General features: G+C 43.0%; 1 protein-coding gene across 12 annotated transcripts in view; it reads left to right on the forward strand.

Moving 5' to 3' along the window:
• dmd (dystrophin) overlaps positions 1-27,550 on the forward strand; it is a 1,582,845-nt gene that overhangs the window by 739,892 nt on the left and 815,403 nt on the right. For all 12 annotated transcript variants that reach the window (XM_055644518.1, XM_055644513.1, XM_055644515.1 and 9 more), the window contains 3 exons: positions 12,403-12,582; positions 17,292-17,420; positions 25,697-25,867. In XM_055644518.1, coding sequence (XP_055500493.1) covers positions 12,403-12,582; positions 17,292-17,420; positions 25,697-25,867 — 480 coding nt within the window. The remainder of the gene's footprint in view (positions 1-12,402; positions 12,583-17,291; positions 17,421-25,696; positions 25,868-27,550) is intronic.

A 27,550-nucleotide genomic window follows, 5' to 3' on the forward strand; every position in this document is an offset into this window, starting at 1 on the left:
TTGTTAAATCCTTGACTGTATAGTAATTACTGCTTAAGCACATTGGCATCTCATTCAATTGTTGTTAAAAGGGCAATATCATGATAAAGAAACAAATGATGATGTTGATGAAGTATCCTTAATTACTTTTAAACACAATGTTGACGTCTCACTGTCACATTTGACTTTGCAGAACGAAAATGAGACTTTGTTGCAGCCAAGATAATGTCCATTAAATTGCCTTTTTTTTCGAATTTCTTCATGTTTTGGGGTGTTTGAGTATCGCTGTGAAAGCAAGGTTTATTACAAGAGTCAACAATGTTTTATAGCCATATATCCCAAAACAGAACAATGAAATTCTTACGTGCAGTGGATATGCACACATCTGTAGACACCATAATAAACAAGAAATACTCAGTATATATGTAAAAGAAAAAAACACCAATTCCATGCTCTCACTGCCATCTGAGAAGGTGATGATGTAATGTTGCCTTCAGCCATTGCAGTCCTTCTGGCAAGTGTATTCCCACTTTGCTTTGGAATGTGATTTCTAGTAAGAGTGAAAGAATAATGGCACAGTTCCACTCAAACAATGGGAGGAGTAAAAGCAGCTGTCCTTGCCCTGCTTGCTGGTCGAGGATGTGGCTTTGGGAGATGCTGGCCAAAGTCCATGTGATTAAGTACAATGGATTTTATAGATGGTACACATTGCAGCTGCATTAGCACTGGTTGCAATGAATAGGGGAAGAAATGAATGCTTCGAGTGCCAGTCAAAGAGGCTACATTGCTTTGGGTGGTGTCAAGCTTCCTGCATGTTGCTGGAGCAGGCGGGTGAAGAATATTCCCTCCCCCTCCTGACTATATCCTTTGTAGATGATGACAACATTTTGAGATGTCAGGAAATTAAACCAGATACACAACGTATGTACTGTTCCTAAAGCCACAAGCTGATTCACTTGAGCTTCTGGTCAATTATAATGGTGGGTACTCGATGATGGTGATATTATCAATGATAGGTGATCAGACTGTCCCTTGTTGGAGGTGGTCAGTGTTTGACACGTGGTGCATGTGTTGGGTGTAAACCAATACTGGTTTGTGCATCGTGTTCCATTTGGTGGGTGATGAATGGAAGGGATCATTGTGCAATCATTAGTAAATGTCTCCAGTTCTGATCTTACGAGGCAAGGCAGGTTACTGATGAAGTAGCTAAAGGATGCATTTAAACTGGGGAGAAAGCTCGATGGACTACTGCATTGATGACCTGGGGCTGGAGTGGCTGACTTCCGACAACCACTGAAGAGCATTTTATCCTTGATGTTCATTGATTTTATCTAACCTGGACTCCTTGATGCCATGCTCAGTGAAATGTTGCCCCCGTGCAAGGGTCGTCACTCGCTGCATTGTCTCTGTAATTCAACTCAGTCATCCATAATTGGACCAAGGTTCCGTCAGCATCCATAAAGACTCCTCACACCCTTGTAATGGACTGTTCGAACTACTTCCCTCCGGCAGACGTTACAAGGCCTTCTACGTCCGAACCTCCAGACTCAAGAACAGTTTTATTCCCAGAGCTACAGCGGCTCTGAACCGGCCCTGCTGAGTGCCCCCCATCCCCCCTGGACTGTCTCCCTCGGATGGTCACGTCGCACAGATACATCTGCACTTTAGTCTGTTGAACTGTTTTGACTGTTTTACTGTTCTTTTTACAATCCATGTCCTCGGGATATCTAAATCGAAATTTTATTAGCTATTTATGTTATGACATCGGTTGGAAGCTGCATACCAAATCTCGTTGCGCTTATGTGCAATGACAATAAAATTTATTATTATTATTATTATTATTAATATTATTATTATAAAGTCTGGAGCTGATGGGTCCAAATGAAATGCAAACTGGATGTCATTGAACAGGTTACCGATGAATAGTTGCTGATTAACAGCAAGGTTGGCAACTCCTTAGATCACTTCACTGATAGATGGACTGGGTGCCTATCAGCTAACTTGTCCCTTGTTTTGCTAACTGCACATCGGGCGTAGAACAGCCCAGCACAGGAACAGGCCCATCAGCCCACAATATCCATGCCGAGCATGATGAGAAGTTAAATTCACCTTCTCTGCCATCACATGATCCATATCCCTCTATTCCTTGCATACCCACGTGCGTGTCTAAGAGCCGCTTAAATTCCCCGATTGTACCTGCCTCCACTATCACTCCTGGCAGTGTGTTGCAGGTACCCACCACTCTGTGCAAAAAAACCTGCCCTGCATATCTCTTTTAGACTTTGCCCCTCTACGCCATGTACTCTGTTATGGGACCTTTCTCTCCTGGGCAGCTTTCTGCCATGCTGGGCAAATTTTATTGTTTTAGCAACACTAAGTCCAACACTTGGCCAGAAACACGATTTGTTCTGGAGAGCAAGTTTTCATTATCACTAAAGGACACAAAGTATCGGAGTAACTCAGCAGGTCAGGCAGCATCTGTTGGAAACATGGATAGGTGACATTTTAGGTCGAGGCTCTTATTCATGTTATGCAGAGATGCTGCCGGCCTCACTGAGTTACAACAGTACTTTGTGTCCTTTTGTGTATTGTCCAAGCACCTGCAGTTCCTTGTTTCTTCTTTATTACAGTCAGGACGCTGAAGATTCCCCATAGCCTTTTCTATATCCAGTTGTTTTTCATTGTTAATGATTTAGCTATTCTTTAACTAGGAGTTGCAATTGCCACATTCCTCATTCCTGTCAGAAGAAGGGTTCCCACCCAAAACGTCACCTACTTCTTTTCTCCAGAAATGCTGCCTGGCTCGCTGAGTTATTTCCAGATTTTTGTGTCAATCTTTGCCACATTTCCCACAGTGTTTCTTGCATTCACGGAATGAGATTAGTGAAAACAGTTTAATTCTAGATTGAAACAATCAATGTACCACAGATGTGTTTTACTTCCCCAATAACAGATCAAAAGTGCTGAATTGCTAAACAGGCAAGACTACACTTTGGAACTTTGTGTTGGATCAGGGATCATTGGGCTGTAAAGGGAGAACATGATGAGATGTAGATAAGTGGGGGGGATAATAACTTTCAATGTAGCAGTAAAGTTTTAAGTGAAATATGTTTTTTTTCGCTCTGGGAGTAGGATAATATTGCCATCCTAATTAATAGTGCAGCATCAAAAGATGGCACTTTGCCATATATTTTGACATTTGCATGGCCAGTTGGTTCAAGTTTTAATTAAATTTTAACACAACTGTAATATAAAGGAAAATTACTATATAAATTGGCAGTATAAAGTACTGATATTCACATTAACATGCAAATGTTCCACATCATGATCTAACGAATTACTGAAATATTCTACGGCACAATTTTTTTTTTTTGTTTCAAGGCCCACAGCCTCAGAATAATAGAGTGGGGCTGAGATTTTCAGAGGAGATTGACATTGATATTTCTCACTAATTATTGCACGTGTTTTCAAATTTGCCTTCAGTGCAGCAAGGAAGGAGCACACGGGTGGTCAGATATCAGGTGGCTGTGCTGATGGACATAGTATAACATTTATTGCAACAGGACAATAATTGTTGAGCTACAAAGACGTATCCATTGGATAAAAATTATATTGGTACATCTGATGAAAGAGAGATAACATTGAACTTTCTGGAATATTTGAGATTATTCTGTGGGGAGGGCTGAGGGAACATGTGTGATATTCAATATTACATGTTCTAATTCAAGCAATAGTGAATTCCCAATCTCTTCAGCACCTATTTTGCACATTTTTGAACTGGATTTGACAAATGCATCCCTTCACTAAATCTGTGTCATTGTATATCAGTCTTTAATAGTCTGCCTAAACCTACCTGATCTCACGGTTGCTAAACACATTAACTCCCCCTCCCATTCCCACACTGACCTTTCTGTCCTGGGTGTCCTCCATTGTCAGAGTAAGGTGCAGCGCAAATTGAAGGAACAACACCTCATACTCTGCTAGGGGAAATTACACCCCAGTGGAATGAATATTTACTTCTCTTACTTCAAGTAACCCTTGCCTTCCTTCTCGCTCCATCCGTCCCCCCCTTCCAGAGTTCTCCATCTAGTCTGACTGTCCTTGTTTACATTTTGTAATGTGACACCATCACGGAGAGGGCGATGCCTTACTGGGTCACCGTGCGGTAAGCTCCGGAGTGCTGTGACTGCCGAGGAGTCATCCGAGGAGCTGTGGCTGCGGGCGTCCAGCCACGGGCCGCTCCAGACATTTCCGCTCCAGAAGAAGCGGCCGCTCCAGACATTTCCAAGCCGCTGAGGAGTGTTCACCCGACTCCGGAGTTCCAGCTTCCCGAAAAGAGGGCCTGGAATCATCGTACTGGCTGCGGAGGCCACAAATAGGCCCCGACCTCGGGTGATCACAGAGGAAGAGGACTGAACTTTCTGATGCCTTTCCCCACAGTGGAAATTTTTGATTCTGTTGTGGGGGGGACGTTCATGTTGAATTCTATAATGTGTTGTGTCATTTTTCTTTTTAATTTTTCTTTGGATATACGGAAACTGTATTATTTCTTCTGTGTAAAGCACTTTGGTTTCAACGCGAGTTGATTTAAACGTGCTATATAAATAAAATTTACTTAATTACTACTTACTTACACTGAGTCCTGGTCAGAAAAGTCACTATGATTCAGACGCCATGTTGTACAATTCAAGCCCTGAAATTTAAAAAAATGTTAGACTCGCAACTTGGATGTGAAGGTCAATAGCCCTGGCGGCAGCTCTGGGTTGGTCTTGCAGCAGTTGGCCTAGCCTGGTGATCTGACAACCTCCTCCACTGCTGCTCCGCCGTTCCTTGCCTCTGCGGGCTGTGTCCGCACCCTGTTGTGGTGTCGGGACCACTTGGACCACCATATCTAATGGAGCCCCAGGTTGCTTCCAGCGGCCCGCTCCATCGACTTGGCCACTCTGATGCGGTCTCAATGTTGGCCCGTGAACGTGGCGTCCTTTGCCTCTGACGGCCATTGCTCGGCCTCTATGTCACGGGACGACCCCCCACAGCTGACCCAGAGAATCTCATCTTTGCAGGAGTGAGGAAAGAGACTCATTGTGGAGGCTTAATCCGATTCCATCAAGTAACTGAGCATTTTGCAGTTATCAATCTTTCATTCTTCAGTCTTTCACGTTCACCATGAATTTCACTGTGTTCTTGAAAGATGTTTAATGAAAGTTTATGTGGTCAGATGTCTGGCAAACATTATTCTCGAGCGACAATTCATAAAAATGTGTTTCTAAATTATCTTTAGTAAAAATGTCCCAAGGTTTTCATGTCGTAGCGACTAAATAACATGTGAAAATGAACATTAGACACTCAACTGGAACAAAGAGGCACTAGGGAAGGTTGGAAAGGTAGAAGAAAGGCTTGAGAATAGCTTTGCTGCATTCACTAGAATTATAGGACCATGGACATGTTCAAGGATTGCAAGGTTGGAGCCAATTAGAGAAATAGATACTCCATTGACTTTGAACATTACAACAGATGCACAGGCCCTGATGTCTGTGCTAACCATGATACCAAATTCTGTCTTTTCCCGAATGTGCTTGGTTATTCCGGGTCAGTAGATCATTTCTTTCGCACGCTGTAAGGTAGCCTCCATGCCTGGGTGACCTCATAGTACTCGTTTTGCAAGGATGAGGGGATGACCGTCTTGTGACCATTAACAATCACTACATCCTGTAGTACTAGTTTGTCATGCACCAGGAAGTAGGGTCGTAATTCAGCAGGAGTGTTAGACTCTTTGTTTGGACACCCGCCTTTGATGATGGAAGTCAGCAGTTGGGAGGTTTTGGCTGTGGCGGTGTGTTCGGCGAGGCGGCGCAAGCTGTCGGTGGGAATAAACGAGACTTTCAGAACGGAGAATTTGTCCTGTTCAAATGGGTGTTGTTCACTGCTGGTGCGCGGAGCTCTAGATAGAGTGTCTGCGATGTGCATGTCTTTACCTTTTTTGTAGACAATGCGAAAATTGAACCATTGTAGCTGCATCATCATGCGTTGGAGCCTGGCTGGGGCAGCATGGTCAGGATGGTGACAAGTAGTTGATGATCAGTCTCCACCGTGAAGGTTTTGCCAAAAATAAAGTCTCTGAATTTGGAACAGCCGAAAACCACGGCATGCAGTTCTTTCTCTATCTGTGCATACCGTTTTTCAGTGTCAGTTAGGGTGCGAGATGCGTGGGACACGGACATCATGGCGCTGTTGAAAGAAGTTTGCAGGCATACAGAGCCTAGTCCGTACTGGGATGCATCGCAGGTGAGTGTGACAGGCAGATTGATGTTGCAATATGCCAGGGTTGGTGCACTGGCAAGCTGTAATTTGTAAGTCTCAAAGGATCATTGGTGTGATGGGTACCAGGACCAGGAGTTGTCTTTGTGGGTCAGTTGGCGTAGTGGTGCTGACAATTCACTGAGATTGGGGATGAATTTGCCCAAGTAGTTGACCATATCCAAAAATCGTTGCTGGTGACGTTGGTTGGTACTGGCAGCTCGTTAATTGCTGGTGTCTTCAATGGGTCAGTTTTTAACCCGTTGCTGGTGAATACGTGACCGACGTACGTGACTTCTGGAACTCTGAACTTGCATTTCAAGGGGTTCAGTTTTAAATTAATGTCTCTGGCACGGTTCAACACCCTTCTTAGGTTGGCATCGTGTTCGGTTTCGTCTTGGCCGTGTATGAGGATGTCGTCAACAATGATGGCACAAGGATATTCGGCGAACAGCTGTTCCATTGCACGCTGGCAGAGTTGATACCGAAAGGCATTCTTAGAAATCGGTAGCGGCCGAACAGAGTAGCGAAAGTTGTTAGTGCAGATGACGCACGATCCAACGGGATTTGCCAAAAGGAGTTCTTAGCATCTAAAACTGTGAAGATGGTTGCATTACCGATCTGTGCCGCTACATCTTCAGTGGTTTTCATCGCGTAGTGTTGGCGTTTAATTCCCGTGTTCAAATCTTTAGGATTGATGCAGATGCGTATTTCCTTCTTGTCTTTCTTGGTGATGACCATGGTGGAGACCCAATCGGAGGGTTCGCTGACCTTGGGAATGACTCTGATAGAGACCATACATTTTAGTTTGTCGTGTACTGTCTCTCGCGTGCCGTGGGGGACGCGGTGAGGTGCACAAATAATTGGGGCGACTGTATGGTCAAGAGAGATTTTGTATATTGTTGGTAGCTTGCCGAGTTTGTCGTCAAACAAGTCCTTGTAGTTGGATCTGTTGTGCTGGTCCTTCCGTCAAACAGAGTTTGTGGACAGCACGCCCAAAATAAACCAGACCTAAGTCATGGCAGGCATTGATGCCCAGCAGGGTTTCCGAGCTTGGCTGGACAATGTAAACAAGTAAGTTCTTTGTCTGCTTGTTGATGATACATTTCATATCAGCTTTACCCAACGGGTGAAGAATTTCCCCTCCGTAAGCATGTAAGGTGAAGGAGTCTTTTTTTATGAACTCAGTGGTTCTTATCTTGTTGAACGCTTTGAGTGACATTTTTTTGTCTTTGTTTTTTTTAAACACAAGCATCTTTATTATTCAGGTCATGATCTTGCAAGCAGGTTATTACACATTCACACTGCTACTGTTACTGGCAGGCAGTGGGCGAGTCTTTACACTATGTATGTTATAATTAGGCAGAGTTATAATTACTAAGCATTCTAATTGGCTAACATGCCATAGCCAATCTACACTGTGGTTACAGGGGGAAAGACCTCAGGACGGAATGTTTGGGTGGGAAGAGATAAGTGAACCATGGAGGTGTGGTGGGTGGGAAGGGATGAGTTGAACCAAGGAGTTTCGGAGGTGGGAAGTGATGAGTGAACCACATACCTCCTTTGAACTTTTCTCCTCTCACCTTAAACTGTGCCCTCTAGTATTTAGCATTTTCGTTATGAGAAAGAGGCTCTGTTCGCCTATCATCATTTTGCAACTTCTGTCATGTCTTCGCTCAGCCGCCAACGTTACAGAGAAAACAATCCAAGTTTTTCCACCTTCCCTTTATAGCTAATCATCTTGCGTCCAGCAAACATACTGGTGGGCATCTTGTGAATCCTCTTCAAAACCGCAGTGTCTATCTTGAAATGGGGCAACGGAACTGTGCACAGTAAACCAAAGCAGCCAAAAGATCCTAAAGCATCAATGTGACTGCCTGCCTTTTAAATTTGATGCTCCTACCAATGAAAACATGTTTGCCATAAATCTACTTTACCACTCCATCAACGTGTTGCTACTTTCAGGGAGCTGCAGGCTTGAACCTAAAATGGTCTGTACATTATTGCTTCTCAATGTCTTGCCATTTACTGTATACTTTCTCCTTTACTCCTGACCTTCCAAAGTGCAGCATCTTGCACTTGACGGATTAAATTCCATCTGCCATTTCTCCACCCAGATCTCCAATTGATCTTTCACCTGCGATCACTCTCCTCAACTCTGCCAATTTGTAAATTTACTAATCAGCCCATCTACTTTTTAGTTCAAGTCATTTTTATCCATATCACAAACGATAGATGCCCCAACACTAACCCCTGTGGAATACCAATCGTTACAGCAGTCAGGAAACGTCCCTTCACCACGATCAAACCTTTACTTTAGCCAAGCCCGTTTTGAATCCAATCTACCATCATCATGGACCCCTTGCATCATAATCTTCTAGATTAGCTGAACATGAGGCACCTTGTCATATGTACTCCTAAAGTCCAGGTAGACAACATTCACTGCCCTACCCTCATCAATCATCATCATCACCTCACTAGGCATGATCCATCCCATACAATGCCACGTGTCTAAATAGCCCATGTGTTTCCAAATGCAAATAAATCTTCACTCTAATAATCCTCTACAGTAGTTTCCCTACCACTGATGTAAGACTCACTGAAATTAGTCTATAAATTACTGGATTATCCATCATTGTCCTTCTTCAATGAAAGAAGAATATTGGCTACTTTCCAGCCCTCTTGAACCTTGCCTGTGGCAAACAAGGATACAAAGATTTCATCGCTTGCCTCTCTCAATAATCTGCGATGCATCCCATCAGGACCCGAGGATGAAGTCACCTTAATATTCTTCAACAGATTTAATATCTTCCCCTTCTTCATATCAATGTACCCCAAATTATTAGCTGGAATCACCATCCTCCATGTCCTTCTCCTGGATGAATATCAATGCAAATTATTTTGTATCTCACCCATATTCCATGGCTCCAGGCATAAATTACCTCCTTTGTTCATCAGATGTCCTACCCTGTCCCAATTAGCCTCTTGTTTATAATCTCTGTGCACATTTATTTTGGCACTTCCTTAATTCTACTCATCAAGGACATTTAATGACTTCCTCTGAGCATCATGATACCCTGTTTGAGTTATTTCCTGCTTGCTTTATATTCCTTTGTCTGGTTTCAGCTTTCTAAACCTTTGGGAAAGTTTAACTAGCAGGCATCATTAGTTTGGTCTTTGTTCTTCTGTACCATGCTTCACTTGGATAATATGTAAGCTCTGTGCCTGAATACAAGTTTTAAAATTCTACCACTGCACTCATTGAAAACTCAATGATATAACATTTGTCCTTGAGTGAACAATATCATGAACAATAAGACTCTTCTCATAATTATAAATTTCCAGCCAACATCCTCGTAAATCTCCTCTGTGCATTCTCTGGCGCTATCACATTCTCCTTTTTTGTCCAATGTAATAAATGCAACCAACGATGTTGTATGTGTGCCTAAAAGGTAATCTGATGCCTTTTTTTCCCCCTCTTACGGTCACTGGATGAGTTTCGGGTTAAGTAAAGCCGTTGCATCACATCACCAGAGACCAGAGTTCAATCCTAACCCTGGTGTGCTGGCTGTGTGGAATTTACCCATTGTCCCTGTGACCTGGTGGTTTCCTCCCACATCCCAAAGACGTACGAGGTGGTAGTTTAATTGGCCTCTGTATATTGTTTCTGGTTTGTAGGTGAGTGGTAGAATCCAGGTTGAGGTGGAACTGTGGAGGATGTGGGAGAATAAACAATGGGATTAAAGTAGGATTGGTGTAAAAGCAGAGTTCATGGTCCTTATGGATTCAGTGTGCAGAAGGCACTATCTGGAGCTGTATCCCTCCTCACCAATTTATGCCTGAGTTTAAATAGAATCGCGGAAACCTGTCGCATCCATTTTCGCTGATGAATCACTTGAACTGATGCCAGTGAGGTTCACACTTCAAGTTTCTGTTTAAAGATATTTGCATAATTGCAAGCACAACCTTCAATGAACTAACATAGTTATTTGACATAAATAGAATTTACTTGTTTACATTTTCATTGCATTTACATTGTTAGCAATGTAACACAGCTGAAATTTGGTTACTTACTAAAAACGCTTTGTATTCTGTGTATCCAGTTATCTCTTTATTTATACCAAAAACGTAAACGTAAACATGTTCACTCAACTACCTTCAGTGTTACACACATCATTTTTTTTTTTAACATGTTAACTATTCATTTACAACAGGTCTGCCAGCATCTACAAAATTACTCAATCCAGCATGGACGTAATTGGTCGTTATTCCAGTCCGTGAATTAAAGTTCAGGGGTTTCAAAGGGAACCATGTCCAATGATAGGAATGAAAAGGCAGCCAAGGATATCTGGAAGATAGCCAGAATCAGTTGCTGTCGAAAAGATGCCTATATTAAATCAGTTTAGTTTAATGTCACGTGTAACGAGGCACTGTGAAAAGCTATCTAGTCAACATAAAGACAATACACAACACTGTTCCTTGCTATTGTTGTCTGCGGCTCATTAAACTATTGAAGGACCTGACCACCTACTTAATTAATGAATTTGACTTTTTAAACTTTAGTGATCTTTTTGTAATATTGAACATTCTATAGATTTGAAAATCTAGTTTTCAATATTTTTGGAGTTAACATCACAAAAAAAGGCATTGTCGACAACGATCAATGAATGATTTATTCAGCCCGGGACATTATTGGTGAGGGAAAGAACTGCAAATGCTGGTTTACATCAAAGGTAGACACAAAATGTTGGAGTAACTCAGTGGGACGGGCAGCATCTCTGGAAAGAAGGAATGGGTGATGTTTCGGGTTGAGACCCTTCTTCAGACTGATGTCGGGAGTGGGCAGTACAGAGATAGTTTTTGGTGAATTATTGGTGAAATTCCTCATGGCACATATCATGACACAGTATTTCAATTAATGGATTGATAACCTACGGACTGAAAATTCAAAATGGCGAACTTATACCCCACCATGGGAGACGTGGAATTTAATTTCAGTTAATAATCTAGAATTACAAAAAAATCTTCCTTTGGTCAATGTGGTTGCAAAACCTCGTCTGTCCTTCAAGTCAATTCTTAATTCTTAATTCAAGTCCTTCAAGGGATAAAAACCTGCTGCCCTGATTGGCTGGTATAAATGCGACAAATAGTCAAGGGTTAAGAGAATTTTATTGTCCTGAAACAAAGCAATGAAATTCTTACTGCAGCCGTGAGATTAAATATCATCTGAAATGGCCCAGCGAGAATCATAGCAATTTTAGTTACAGCCGGTTATGGATTATTCAGCACTGACCCCGACACTGAACTTGTACCAATCCCTGTCAACTTTGCACAGTCTTTTGCTCAAATATTTGGGAACCATTGTCTAAATTGGGGGCACTGTCCCGTACACTAGACAAACAACCGTCTGACCTAGAGATGCAATGAACCGCAGATGCTAGAATCTTGAGGCAAAACACAAAAGTTGTGGAATAACTCAGCGGGCTAGAGCAGGGAATAGATGGCAACATTTCTGGTCAGGACCCTTCTTCAGACACAGTTATGTCCTGACAGTTAATGTGGGGAATCTTCCAACACAAATCCTATATGTGCTGTCCTGTCATCAGGAGATGGTATACAAGCAAGGTATAAATATGGAAGTGAGTAGACATGGGAATTGTCAACATTAACTCCGGAATCTGTAAAATCTCAAGGCATCGAAGAACACATGGCAAGGAAATCGCCCCTAGAATATTACCTCCTATATCCCAAGGATCAACATTCCTTTATATTCCTGAATTTCCTCCTCCATTGTGTGTTCTGTCTCCTTGCTCCATCTAACGTCCATTGCCAAGAAAAACCTGGCAGCAGCTCCATTGTCCAAATCAATTGATCAAAAACATCAAGGATACAAAGGTGCAAGGTGCCAGTGGAAGGTTCCCCTTGCTTTCTTGTTTGATGAGATGGAGGATTTTCATATTCAGTAATACATAAAAGTGTGGCTGAGGCAGGTGGTGAGGAATTACCACCCCACTCTGCTTATTAGGATGGACTCTGATCATCATCACCGGAGTTTACAGAGGAGTCCTTTGCAAAACTCTTTGTTAGTTGTTTATTTGATCCTGACACGACCCACTCATTTTGCAGGGAACGCAGAAAGATATCGAGAAGCGACGGCTGCTACTGAACAGCATCACGGAGACTGGGCAGAGTCTGAAGGCCATGCAGGGCAAGAGTAACAACGTCGTAGACGACAAACTCAGTCTGTTAAACTGCAACTGGATCGCAGTCACATCACGGGCTGAAGAATGGCTTAACCTTCTGCTGGTGAGTAGTTTTGAATGTCACAATTTTTCCAGGCGGAAGTCTTCAGTGAGCGATAAGCTGATGATATTTTGTGACACTGGAGCAGCAAAGTATCATGCCTACGGGGATTGGAATGGGGTGCATGTTCACTGCATTTCCGCCTGCATGCTGGAAGGGAGGAACATGAACAGAACACATGTCTCTTTATCGCCATGGAAGATTTGGAATGTTCTTATTGTATATCTTAAAATGTGTATTTGGAACACTGGAACAATGTAAGTTTCAAAAATGTGGTAAAAATATTGGGGAATGATTATTGGTTTTGCAGTTGGATGACCGGCCATTTATTATTTCCATTGGAAATATAAACGGTGGCAGTGTCAGACATGTGAGGGAGAGCTCCCTGTTGATACAGCACACAAAACAATAATGATTCCTGTTGCTATCCTAATGGGAATAATTTACAGCAACTCGTGGAGTTTGGCTTCAGCAGTGTTGGATATAGTGATAATTGCTCCATTGATTGAATAATTGCAGACCATTAATAGAATAGAGACAAAGCTATGTGCAAAGAGTCCAGAATACGATGCAATGAATCAATCAAGGTATGCCCCATATTCCATGTTCTTTGTTTAATTTTGCATATATTTTCCCCCGCTTAGAATTTCACCATCGATAGTGCATTCTGTACCAGCATTCCTTTCAATTTACATCACAAAGAAAGACTAGGCAGCATCACCATTGGCCAAATCATTTAATCACAAACCCCATGGCTAGATGGAAGAATGTTAGGCTTGGAACTGTTGCTTAAAATCCCCCCTCCCTTCACACCTTTGATTTTCAGTTAAATGGATGGAATGGAATATTTTATTGTCACATGTGACAAGTCAGAGTGAACTTCTTTCCTTCCATACCCAAGTTATTCAAATAGTCGCCACATAAACGACACCGACAAAGTTACAAAGTATCCCCGCCAGGCCCTCTTTTGTTCCCCCTCCCCCTCCAAAATATAAAGTGAAAATTAAAGTCTTGTTGAATTATTGTATTTAGGATAGGGCCACTAAAGCAATACATGCCATGGTAGCAACATAATTGGAATTGTTTCTTGCACCTTTAGAGCATTTTGTAAAAGGGACAATCTGGCTTAACCAGAGTGTGTTAATTAATTACTTATTGAGAGGTAATCAACAGATTACATTGATGAGCAAGTGTATAGTGCTGGAGAAAAAGGGGAGAGATTAAGACCTGATCTTGGACTAAACTGGAGATGAGAGCATGGCTGCAATATCGAATGAGTGCACTGGTCTTGAACAAATAATTGCCTGGTGTAAATGGGATAGATCATGGGCTGCTTTAACTTTGAGAAGCAAGGATGGGAATTGTGGAGGCAATCTCCAGATGGGACCCTGTAACTAGAGAATTTTAGATATTTCACCCTTGTTGTGAATACGATGTATAGACACGTCCAATAACGGCAGGCCAGTCAGTTTGTCAGTTGTGGGCAAAGTGTTAGAAACCATAATTGGGGACATAATTAGCAGTCACATTGACAGTTGCAGATTGATGAGAGAAAGCCCGTTGGCCCACCGAGTCTACACTGACCATCGATGACCCGTTCACACCAGTTCCATATTATCCTACATTTGTATCCACTCAAGCACATTTGGGGCAATTTACCTAAAAACTCTTCAATAACTTTCAATTTCTAAGCCCCATTGCCTCATCCTTACCATGGACGTCCAGTCCATTTACACCTCCATCCCCTACAAAGAGGGTCTCAAGGCCCTCCGTTGTTTCTTTAAGCCAAGACCCAATCAATTTCCCTCCACAAACACTCTCCTCTGCCTAGTCTCAGAACTTCTCCTCGCCCTCAACATCTTCCCTTTTGACTCCTCTCATTTTCTTCAAATTAATGTGTATCCATGGGCATTTGCGTGGTCCTCTGCAACGCCTGCCGTTGTGTTGGATATAGTCCTTGTTCCAAACATACACTGACACCATTCCCCCAACTATTTCTCCCCTACAAAAACGAATGTCTCGAGGCTGCCCCCTGCACCCATGCAGAATTCTCTGATTTCACTAACTTTACCATTAACTTCCACCCTTCCTCAAATTTACTTGGACTACCTCTGACATCTCTCACCCGTTTCTTGATCTGCCTGTCTTCTTCACAGTGGACAGACGATCGACTGATGTCTGCAACAAACTCACTGACTCCCACAGTTATCTGGACTACACCTCCTCCCACCCTGCCTCTTGCAAAGATGCCATTCCGTATTCTCAGTTTCTGTTCGAGACCCTTCTTCAGATTGAACTGAACTCTTGTCGGTGAGAGTACTTGTGATTGTCTGAAGATGAGTCTCTACCCAAAACGTCACCCATTCCTTCTATCCAGAGATGCTGCCTGTCCTGCTGAGTTACTCCAGCCTTTTGTGTTTATCTTCAATTTCAGAGTTAAATAAAAAACACAGTGCTGGAGGAACTCAGCGGGCTAGGCAGCATCTGTAGAGGGAATGGAGTTGTTTCGGGTCACAGTTCCTCTTGAATAGGAAGAAACTGCAGATGCTTTGCAAAATGCGAAATGATTCAGGGAATGCCAAGAGAGAGATAGAGCGAGAGAGCAAGATGGATGGATAGATAGATAGATAGAGAGAGAGATAGATAGATAGATAGATAGATAGATAGATAGATAGATAGATAGATAGATAGATAGATGAGAGAGAGTGAGGGGAGAGAGAGAGAGAAAGAACGACAGAGAGAGAGAGAGAGATTCCAGCCTTTTAACCCCAAGCACCATGGTAGATTTATGCTTACAAAAAATATCCGCTTTATGATCTATGGCAGTCCAAAAGCGGCAAAGGAAAATTACAAATCCCCCCACCCTCCCGTTTCCCCCGGGGCGGGGGTCTGGACCAATCGCTGACAAGATCGCGTCCACGGAGACGTCATGTCCGTTATTTGGCTTTTCAGCGTCGTTTCTCTTCGGTATCTTGGCTTCCATGTCTTCGCTTCGGCTTGTCCTCCTTCAACGTCCCATCTGGGTACCTTGTTATTTACTCTTTCTGTTCTGTTAACATCTGAGGAAATGTATGCCTATCACCCATTATGAAGAAATTTACCACAGGCATGTTGTTATTGTCCACATCAATTACCTATAGACTTGGCTATATGGGCCTATCATTAACTTTCCACCATATTTAAAAAGGTCAATTATTAGCTGGAAGTTAAATTGGGCTGAAAGCCATCAGCCACTTGGACAATAGGAAGCCTTACAAACAAATCAGGCTGTGGGCAACGTCCTTCATGTGAGGTGCAATAAGCTGCTACTGAATTCCTCCTGGAAAATTATCATTACATCTCATTAATAGCCATGCTTTGTAAAATATGTAACCATACTAATTATTTCCATTAGCTTAAAAATGATTGAGGTTTTCAATAATTGGTCGTGAATCTGTTTTATTTGGAAATGCCTTGTGCTAATTGATCCTAAAGATTGTTGCTGAGGTTCTTCACAGTCCTAAAATAATGTTGTGATGATAGATGTGATGTTTTAATAAGAGACCTGACGTTTGTGTAAAATGTGAATTATATGACAAGACTGGGGCATCAGACGATGAATGTTTCAAGCCAATGCGAAGAAGAATTGAGGTTCTCCCTGTCTGAGTGACAAGGACCATCAGATATTCTGCACATCATTTCATCAATGGTCGTAATCCATGGCCACAACTGAGTTATCCCATAAAATATCTAAGATGACTTGATATGACCCCCTTAAAAGCTTCACACCAGGTCATACAATTAAATTAAATAGCAAATTTACGGAGAGTGAAGGATACTGCCTGGTCCATCACAGGTACTAACCTCCTCACCATCAAAAGACCAACAGGAAGCACAGTCTCAAAAAGCCCCGCAGTCTCATCAAAGCCTAAAGCCACGCTGGCCACTATCTCTTGGCTCCTACTATGAGGATGAAGGAACAGGAGCTTGAAAACTGTGACCACAAGGTTCAAGAACAGATTCTTCGCAACAACCATCAGGTTCTTGAACACTACGCAACGCTGACCTCAACATTTATGATGTTGGATGGACTGTCTTTAGTTGCACTGTGGACTTTGGTTTTCGCACTAGTATAACGGTTGTTAATTAAAAAAATATATAAAGATATATTTTAAATTATTATGTATTATCTGGGTTATTGCATTCGCAGGCCTGTTAAGCGGCTGCAAGTAAGAACTTCATCGTTTTGGCATGAGTATATAGGACACTTAAACACCCTGGACCCTTGAAATTCACGTTATCCTATTTACTTACTGTAACCAAGTGGAATCCTAGTGAAAATTGCAGGCTCCAGTCTACAAAGATCTCTGGAAGGTCGGAAGAAGGGTCTCGACCCGAAACATCAACTCTTCCTTCTCTCCAGAGATGTTGTCTGACCCGCTAAGTTACTCCAGCTTTTGTGTCCATCTTCGGTTTAAACCAGCATCTGCAGTTCCTTCCTACACAAGATATCTACTTTGCTGTCTATAAAATTTTGACTGTTGCTGTTGACTTAATTGACCTGCGGACTGAAGAACAGTTTCATCCAAAATTCAAGCACGGAGCAGGTGACCCCAATTTTAACCGAATCGTTGGCTGTGGCTGAGGATAACAGACAGCGCTGGGGGGGGGTTACAGAAATATTTTACAGAATTATTTTGACAATTACAAATGAATATTATTTTTCAACAAAGGAATACCAGAAACAAATGGAAAATTTTGACCAGAGTGTTGCTCATATCACAACCTGGATGTATCGTGCTGAGATCTTGTTGGATGAGTCTGAAAAACAGCAAGTTGGACAGAAAGAGGAAGTTTTGAAGGTAAACCCACAATAACAAAGATTTTAAATTGTATGTTATTGTAGTATTATTCTCCGTTGCCATGCTTTTAAATATGGTTCAGTTTTCCATTTAGACTTCAGCTTCTAATTGGAAAAGTGAAGAGAATCTTGATTTTAATTTCATTTGCGAGCAAACTGGCATAATGTGTGCACTTTTAAAGTTATCACAATGACATCCAATGTTTGGTATTGATAATGCCTTGCGCTGATTAAAAACTGGAAATATTGTTACATACACAGTAGATAAAGCAACATCTGGAGAGCAAGAGAACTTTTGTTTGAAGCTGATGCCCTTTCATTGATAACTGGAGACTTTCAAGATATACCCAGTTTTAAGGTGCAGGGAAGGTTTTGGGTGATGTGGGAAAGAACAAAGTGGAAGATTTCAAAGCATGAAATTCAATAAAGATCAAAGTAATAGTGTTGCAAAGCAAAGTAAGGTAGCCAAGGGATAAGTAATGTCACATAAGATGGGTGTAAAGGCAGCAGAAATTGGCACCTTTTCAAATCTGTTTACTCATTGTGAAATGTTTCTTGAGCTCACTTTCAGCTTCTTTGGAGCATTGTAAAGAGGCCCCAGGGCACACCGATATAGCAGAACAGATAGTGAAGTTTCTGGTCATCCAAAACTTAACATCAAAATAGAAGATTAAATTATTGTTTTTCAATATGGCCTCACAATCTGCATTTCAATCTCCTTGGGATAAAATATTATGAACTGCGATTCTCGTAAATTCAACTGAAAAAAATATACACAAAAAAAATTGTTGAGTAGGATTCTAATTGTGCTCTTCCACATGGAGATGATTTCGGAAGAGGAGGGTGTATTTGGGATGATTGTCACGTATCAGATTTTTGTAAAATAAACAGATGGTTAAACAGCAGGACTGGGGCCAGCAGGACAGTGACTATTCAGTGGTCGTGTCATCCTGGATATGCCGGGAATTTCTCACTCTGAGATCTTAGAACAGTGCAGTCAGACGGCCCATGTTATCTGTGCTAACCAAGGTGCCAAATTGAACTAATATCATCTGCCTGCACATGATCGAGAACCCTCCTTTTCCTCAATGTCGGTGTACTTGTCTAAATACCCCTTAAACGTTACTATTGTTTCTGCTTTCAACAACAGGGCGATACTGTGGACCAGCGGTAGAGTTTCTGCCTTATGGGCCTGTCCCACTTAGGCGACTTTTTAGGCGACTGCAGGAGACTATGCGGTCGCCACATGTTCACGGGTAGTTGCTGGGGAGTCGCCTTCATGGTCGTGAGGTGTTCCTGCATTCTGGGAACTAGTTACGCAAATTTTTCAACATGTTGAAATATTAGCGCCGACCAGAATGAAGCCGCCATGGAGAGTAGCAAGAATTCTCGTGCCATAGGTGTGTCACCAGGAGGTCCTAGTGGGTTTCCAGGAGGTTGAAGGTTCACGTAGGTTGCAACCGGTGCTCACTGGTGAATTTCAATGGCTCATTGGGACAAAAAATACGTATACAGTAGATTTCAGAACCAAGGATAACCGACCGGTAATGTTAATGTCTGCCGAGCTTCACAGCCGTGTATCTCTGGCTTCTTAAGAGTTTTCTCCACTCCTTCTCCCCATCTTGTCTCCCCCCTTCTCTCCCCTTCTCCCCCCCTCTTGCCCCTCTTTTAAAAGACGTACATGACCCTTCCCTTACACTGTGCTTTCACCGTCTTAATTACAACGCCAACCTTCCTGTTCATCGTGGTGTGTGTCTGTATTACATTGGCTTTGCACCGTGTGAATATCACTTAGACAGCGCTCCCCCCGCTTGCCCTGTCACCCACCTACATAATGGGCTGGTGAAGGAAGCGATGTGTGTGTGTGTTCCACTCTGACCGTCACTGTTCAAGTCGCCGGTTTTTCAGTCGCCTGAAAAACGCCTAAGTGGGACAGGCCCATTACAGAACTTGCAGCGCCGGAGACCCAGATTTGATACCGACTATGGGTGCAGTCTGTAAGGAGTTTGTATGTTCTCCTCGTCTCCTGCGTGGGTTTTCTCCGAGGTCTTCGGTTTCCTCCCCCACTCCAAAGATGTACAGGTTTGTAGGTTAATTGGATTGGTATGTGTAAAATTGTCCCTAGTGTGTGTAGGATAGGATTAGTATGCAGGGATCATTAGTCAGTGCGGACTGGGTGGGCCGAAGGGCCTGTTTCCGCGCTGTATCTCTAAATCTAAAAACCTCCTCATGATGCACTTTCCAAACACCCTACCACTCTAAGAAAAAAAACATCCGCTTTAAAGCATTTCCCTCGCACCTTAAACTGTGCCCTCTAGTATTTGACATTTTCACCCTAACCAAAAAGGCTCTATCTGTCTTTTCGAACCACGCCCCACATAATCTTATAAACCTGTCAGGTCTCCCCTCACCCTCCGATGCTCCCTGTAGCTGATAGTTTCTACACCAGGCACCATTTTGGTGAACCTCTTCTGCACCCTTTACAAAGCAAGCACATCCTTCCTGTAATGTGCAAACAGAACAGCACACAATGCTCCAAATGCAGCCTCACCAAAGCTTTATACGCCAGCAATGGGACTTCCTGACTTTTATACTCAATGTCCTGACTGATGAAATGAATCATATCATGTGCCTTATTTACCCCTCTATCTACTTGTCTAGTCACTCTCATGGAGCTTTGGACTTGCACCCCAAAGATCTCTCAGAACATGAATGCTCCTTAGTATTTTCTTTACTTTATACATTTAATTAACTTTAATTTAGTTAATACAATTTTGCCTTAAATATGACCTGTCAAAATGCACCATCAAAATATGTCATTAAAGTGGAAAAAGGGCAAGAAGATTTTCAGTGATATTGACACTCGGAAATGCAGAAACCAGTTGACAAACAAAGATACAAAGTGCTGAAGTAACCGCTGAGGGTGTCAGGGGATATGGGAAGAAGGCAGGAACGGGGTACTGATTGGGGATGATCAGCCATGATTACATTGAATGGCGGTGCTGGCTCGATGGGCCAAATAGCTTACTCCTGCACCTATTGTCTATTGTCTATTATCAGCCATGATTGAATGGTGGAGTAGACTTGATGGGCTGACTGGCCTAATTCCACTCTTATAACTTATGAACCTATGTCAGATGTGGACATGCAATATCGGCTGCCCCCAATCTAGTCTCCCGAGCTCCTGCCCAATAATGTTGTAATTTGCCTTCCCCCAATTCAACACTTTCCCTACTTATCATATCTGCACTTAGGTCTAGACTTATCCTTATTTATAACTATCTTAAAACACAAGGAGTTGTGATCACAGTTGCCAAAATGCTCTCCCACTGCAACACCAATCACTTGGCCAGGCTCATTCCCCAACTGTTTGCAATCCATTCCATTCCATTGTAAATGTACAGACACAACATTTTTAATTGATTTATCGAAGGCAAGCAATCTCATTTTTGTATAAAAGTGCTCTGAATTTTGTTGCCACTCTATTATATTTGGTCATTGACTAGAGTGCTTTCAACTTTATGACAGTGCTACTCTATAAAATTCTGTTGTATTTTTTTTTTTTATTTTTATTTTTATTAGAAGTACGGTAAATTACAATTCTACACAACACATATATCTTGATACAAAAAAATAAATAAATAAATAAATAAATAAAATAAAAAAAAAAAAAAAAAAAAAAAAAAAAAATTCTGTTGTATGCATTTTAGGGTGTCATCAGCCCAATTTTTAATCATTCATAAGAATAGGTGAATACTTTGAGTTTTGTGTCAAAAGCTACAGAGAGATTATTTGAGTACTGTATATTCTAGTTTCTGTTAAGAATAAACTGCATTAACAATATTAACATTATCCAGAAAAAGATTTGGAAAATTAGATGAAACATTGGTCTATTTTATCGGGTATAAAATACACAGAAACAAAGCACACCTGTTACACTTGAATAAATGAACATAAACCTAATTTATAATGATTTTTATTAAAGCTCTCTGCTGATTATTTAAATGCCATGTGAACAAATGGCCTGCGCTGAGTAAAAAAAAATCAATTTGCTCAGAAAGCAATGTCTTTTTTATGATCTGAGGAAATAGACACCGTTGCAATTTTCCGAACAAAAGCAGGGTAATTTCTTCAGACAAATGCAGTGAATAAAGGAGACCTGCATTTAAATTATACGCATCCATTTAGACAATAGACAATAGGTGCAGGAGTAGGCCATTCAGCCCTTCGAGCCAACACTGCCATTCAATGTGATCATGGCTGATCATCCACAATCAAAACCCCGTTCCTGCCTTCTCCCCATATCCCCTGACTCCGCTATCTTTAAGACCTCTATCTAGCTCTCTCTTGAAAGTATCCTGAGACCCGGTCTCCACCGCCCTCTGAGGCAGAGAATTCCACAGACTCACAACTCTGTGTGAAAAAGTGTTTCCTCATCTCCGTTCTCAATGCCTTACCCCTTATTCTTAAACTGCGGCCCCTGGTTCTGGACTCCCCCAACATCGGGAACATGTTTCCTGCCTCCAGCTTGTCCAAACCCTTAATAATCTTATATGTTTCAATAAGATCTCCTCTCATCCTTCTAAATTCCAGAGTATACAAGCCCAGCCACTCCATTCTCTCAGCATATGACAGTCCCGCCTTCCCGGGAATTAACCTTGTAAACCTACACTGCACTCTCTCAATAGCAAGAATGTTCTTCCTCAAATTAGGGGATCAAATCTGCACACAATACTCCACGTGTGGTCTCACTAGGGCAGAAGGACCTCTTTGCTCCTACACTCAACTCCTCGTGTTATGAAGGCATACCATTCGCTTTCTTCACTGCCTGCTGTACCTGCATGCTTACTTTCATTGACTGATGAACAAGGACCCCCAGATCCCGTTGTACTTCCCCTTTTCCAAACTTGACACCATTTAGATAGTAATCTGCCTTCCTGTTTTTGCTACCAAAATGGATAACCTCACATTTATCCACATTAAACTGCACCTGTTATGCATCTGCTCACTTACCCAAATTGTCCAAGTCACCCTGCATTCTCATAGCATCCTCCTCACAGTTCACACTGCCACCCAGCTTTGTGTCATCTGCAAATTTGCTAATGTTACTTTGAATCCCTTCATCTAAATCATTGATGTATATTGTAAATAACTGTTGACCCAGCAACGAGTCTTGCGGTACCCCACTAGTCATTGCCTGCCATTCTGAAAGGGACCCGTTAATCCCTACACTTTGTTTCCTGTCTGCCAACTAATTTTCTATCCATGTCACCACTCTACCTTCAATACCATGTGCCCTAATTTTTCCCACTAATCTCCTATGTGGGATCTTATCAAATGCTTTCTTAAAGTCCAGGTACACTACATCCACTGGCTCTCCCTTGTACATTTTCCTAGTTACATCTTCAAAACATTCCAGAAGATTAGTCAAGCAGGAAGAGGAAAGGAATAGGCGGGGATTCAGTAGGCTGTGGGAGAGCTGGGAAGGAGGGAGAAAGCAAGGACTACCTGAAATTGGAGAAGTCAATGTTCATAACACTGAGGTGTAAACTGCCCAAGCGAAATGTGAGATCCTGCTCCTCCAATTTGCAGTGGGACTCACTCTGGTCATGGAGGAGGCCCAGGAGAGAAAGTTTGGATTCGGAATGGGAGGGGGAGTTGGAGTGCTGGGCCACCGGGAGATCAGGTTGGTTAGTGCGAACTGAGCAGAAGTGTTGGGCGAAGCGATCGCCAAGCCTAAGGTTGGTCTCACCGATATAGAGCAACTGACACCTAAAGCAGCGGATGCAATAGATGAGGTTGGAGGAGGTGCAGGAGAACCTCTGTCTCACCTGGAAAGACTGCTTGGGTCCTTGGATAGTCAAGGGGTGAGGTAAAGCGACAAGTGTAGCGTTTCATGCGGTTGCAAGGGAAAGTACCAGGGGAGAGGGTGGTTTTGTTGGGAAGGGACAAATTGACCAGGGAGTTACGAAGGGAGCAGTCTCTGCAGAAAGCCAAAATGGGAGGTGAAGGGAAGATGTGTCCAATGGTGGGATCCCGTTGGAGGTGGCGAAAATGTTGGAGGATTATCTGTTGTATGAGACGGCTGACGGGGTGGAAGGTGAGGACAAGGGGGACTTTGTCCTTGTTACGATTGGGGGGATGGGGAGTGAGAACGGAGCTACAGGATATAGAGGAGACCCTGGTGAGAGCCTCATCTATAGTCGAAGAGGGGAACTCCCGTTCCCTAATGAATGAGGACATCTCCGATGCCTTGGTTTGGAACACCTCATCCTGGGTGCAGATGCGGCGTAGATAGAGGAATTGGGAGTGGGGGATAGAGTCCTTACAGGAAGCAGGGTGGGAAGAAGTGTAGTCCAGATAGCCATGGGAGTTGGTGGGTTTGGAGTAGATGCATTGGTGATCATTTTCCAATGTTCTGTAGATTCTGGATCAGTTCCTGTGGATTGGAGGGTAGCTAATGTTATCCCACTTTTTAAGAAATGAGGGAGAGAGAAAGTAGGGAATTGTAGAGCTGTTAGCCTGACATCGGTGGTGGGGAAGATAGAAACATAGAAAATTGGTGCAGGAGTAGGCCATTCGGCCCTTCGAGCCTGCACCACCATTCAAAATGATCATGGCTGATTTGCTTCCTGTCTGCCAGCCAGTTCTCTATGCACATCAATACTGTACCCCCAATACCGTGTGCTTTAAGTTTGCATACTAATCTCTTATGTGGGACCTTGTCGAAAGCCTTCTGAAAGTCCAGATATAACACATCCACTGGTTCTCCCTTATCCACTCTACTAGTTGCATCCTCGAAAAAATTCTGTAAGATTCGTCAGACATGATTCACCTTTCATAAATCCATGCTGACTTTGTCCAATGATTTCACCACTTTCCAAATGTGCTGCAGATTACTATCTAAATGGTGTCAAGGTGGATGTGACTAGCATTTTCCCCACTACTGATGTTAGACTAACTGGTCTGTAATTCCCCTCTCTCTCCATCCCTTTTTAAAAAGTGGGGTTATATTAGCTTCCCTCCAATCCTCAGGAACTACTCCAGAATCTAAAGAGTTTTGAAAAATTATCACTAACGCATCCACTATTTCTGGTGCTACTTCCTTAAGCACTCTGGGATGCAGCCTATCTGGCCCTGGGGATTTATCGTCCTTCAATCCATTCAATTTACCCAACACCACTTCCCGACTAACCTGGATTTCACTCAATTCCTCCATCTCATTTGACCCCCAGTCCCCGGCTATTTCCGGCAGATTATTTATGTCTGCCGGAATTTTTCAATTGGTCTGCCATGTCCTTGTTCCCCATGATCAATTCACCTGTTTCTAACTGCAAGGGACCTACATTTGTTTTAACTAATCTTTTTCTCTTCACAAATCTATAAAAGCTTTTGCAGTCAGTTTTTATGTTCCCTGCCAGTTTTCGTTCATAATCTGTTTTCCCTTTCCTAAGTGATGATGGAGTCGATTATTAAAGATGTAATAGCGGTGCATTTGGATAGCAGTAACAGGATCGGTCCACGTCAGCATGGATTTACGAAGGGGAAATCATGCTTGACAAATCTTCTGGAATTTTTTGAGGATGTAACAAGTAAAATGGACAAGGGAGAGCCAGTGGATGTGGTGTACCTGGACATACAGAAAGCTTTGATAAGGTCCCACCCAGGAGATTAGTGGGCAAAATTAGAGTACATAGTATTGGTGGGGAGAGTATTGACATGGATAGAGAAGTGGTTGGCAGACAAGAAACAAAGAGTAGGGATTAATGGGTCCCTTTCAGAATGGCAGGCAGTGACTAGTAGAGTGCAGCAAGGCTCAATGCTGGGACCGCAGCTATTTGCAATATACATTAATAATTTAGATGAAGGGATTAAAAGTAATATTAGCAATTTTGCATATGACACAAAGCTGGGTGGCAGTGTGAACTGTGAGGAGGATGCTATGAGGATGCAGGGTGACTTGGACAGGTTGGTTGAATGGGAAGATGCATGAAAGATGCAATATATTGTGGATAAATGTGAGGTTATCCACTTTGCTGGCAAGAACGGGAAGGCAGATTATTTTGTGAATGGTGTCAGGTTTGGAAAAGGGGAAGTACAACAAGACTGAATGGCGGAGTGGACGAAGGGCCGAATGGCTTAATTCTGCTCCTATCACTTATGAACAGGATCCTTCTCTTCCTTCACTTCCATTTTGCCCTCTCTTCACTCATAAGTTCAGCACTATCTCTGTAAATCCTTGTTGCTAATTTCAAGCTCTCTGTTTATGGACTACAGCGTCTGAAGTCCGAACTCAATGACATGAGACTGAAGGTGGATGCTGTGCGTGACCAGGCCTTGGAGCTGATGACAAACCGTGGAGATCACTGCAGGGAGGTGGTGGAACCCAAGCTGTCAGAACTTAATCAGAGGTTTGACACCATTGTGCACAGAATCCAAACTGGCAAGGTAAGCATATCTGCTAAATCATTGGATAAAAATGCATTTTCAGATTGGATGGTTGGCGTCTGGAGTTTGATTGCTGGATTTTTGTGAGTATCAAGGAGATCTTGTCAAAACAAATATTTGTTTGGCGTGGCGGTAGACCTACTGCCTTACAGTGCCAGAGGCCAGGGTTCGATCCTGACTATGAGTGCTGTCTGTGCGGAGTTTGTACGTTCTCCCTGTGACCTTCGTGGGTTTTCTCCAAGCATTTTGGTTTCCTCCCACACTCCAAAGACGCACAGGTTTGAAGGCTAATTGGCTTGGTGTAAATGTTAAAATGTCCCTAGTGTGTGTAGGGTAGTGTTAATGTGCGGGGATCGTTGGTCTGTGTGGATGGGCCTCGTTCCGCACGGTACCTCTAAACTAAACTAAACTAAAATATCCTTAATAACCCGAGAATGCTCCAGTTTCAGGAAAACATGACCAATTTATCTGCAAATTATTGTGTTGGACTGTTACCCAGAGTTTTCAGTAATAGAATCTGAACTTATTCTGTGGGTCTCTTGCATGTGATATGCCTGGCATGTCCACATTAATGATTCGGCAGGCATCTCCATAGTATCCAGAAGCAATGACACCATCAAACTGGTAGAAGCTGGTGCAGGCAAGCTGATGAATGGAAGAACAGTGATGTAGTGTTCAAGTTATTGTATAAAATGTCTGGGCCAGGAACACAAGTTTGAATCTCGTCATGGCATCTGTGCAGTTTAACAATATAATAATAATAATAATAAATTGTTTTTATGGGTGCCTTTCAAAAGTCTCAAGGACACCTTACAGAATTTAACAAGAGTAAAAAACATATAATCTGAGTAAAATAAATAATAAAGACATCACCAATACACAAATTAAAGACAGAATTCAATCCAAAGACAAAAAAATCAAAAACACAATGTGAAGAGAGAGCGGGCAGCTAAAGCGCGCCAGCGTACACTCTCCCTACGACAGCCATCTTGGACACAAACTAAAATAATCACTTACACACAAAAATCATCCCCCCACAAAGGTTACCACTGTGGGGGAAGGCACAATGTCCAGTTCCCATCCCCAGTTCTCCCAAAGTCAGGCCTATTGAGGCCACCGCTATTGCCTCTACGGAGGCCCGATGTTCCTGGCCGTTCTCGCCGGGTGCTGTTGCCCCGGCGTCGGGAGAGTCCTCTCAGCGGCTGGGCCACCTGGAACGGCCGCTTCCTTACCGGAGACCGCGGCTTCCGAAGCCGACAAGGCCGCGCCGGTTTGGAGCTCCCAGGCTCCCGATGTTGAAGTCGGCGCCGCCCGCTCTGCTCCACAGACCCGCAGCCCGGTGTTGAACTCGGCAGTCACAGCTCACCGGAGCTCCAGCGCGTCGATCCAGAGCGGCGACCCAGGCAAGGCATCGCCCGCTCCGCTCCGCGATAGCACCCCAGCGCTGTGCTGCCACCGAAGCCGAGGTGCTGGGCGGTCCCTGCCAGGAAACGGTGCTCCACGCCCGCTGGTAGGCCACGAGGACGGGTCGACGGGGCAGCCCAGAGAAAAAGCTGCCTCACCGACCAGTTAGGGACCTAGAAATATAGTTACCCCCTTCCCCCACATTAAAAAGTCTATTTCTCCCACAAACAAAACACAGGACTCACTAGAACTACAAAAAAAGGTGAATTAAACGGACGG

This window comes from Leucoraja erinacea, chromosome 13 (genome assembly GCF_028641065.1).
Source record: "Leucoraja erinacea ecotype New England chromosome 13, Leri_hhj_1, whole genome shotgun sequence".
NCBI lineage: Eukaryota > Metazoa > Chordata > Chondrichthyes > Rajiformes > Rajidae > Leucoraja > Leucoraja erinaceus.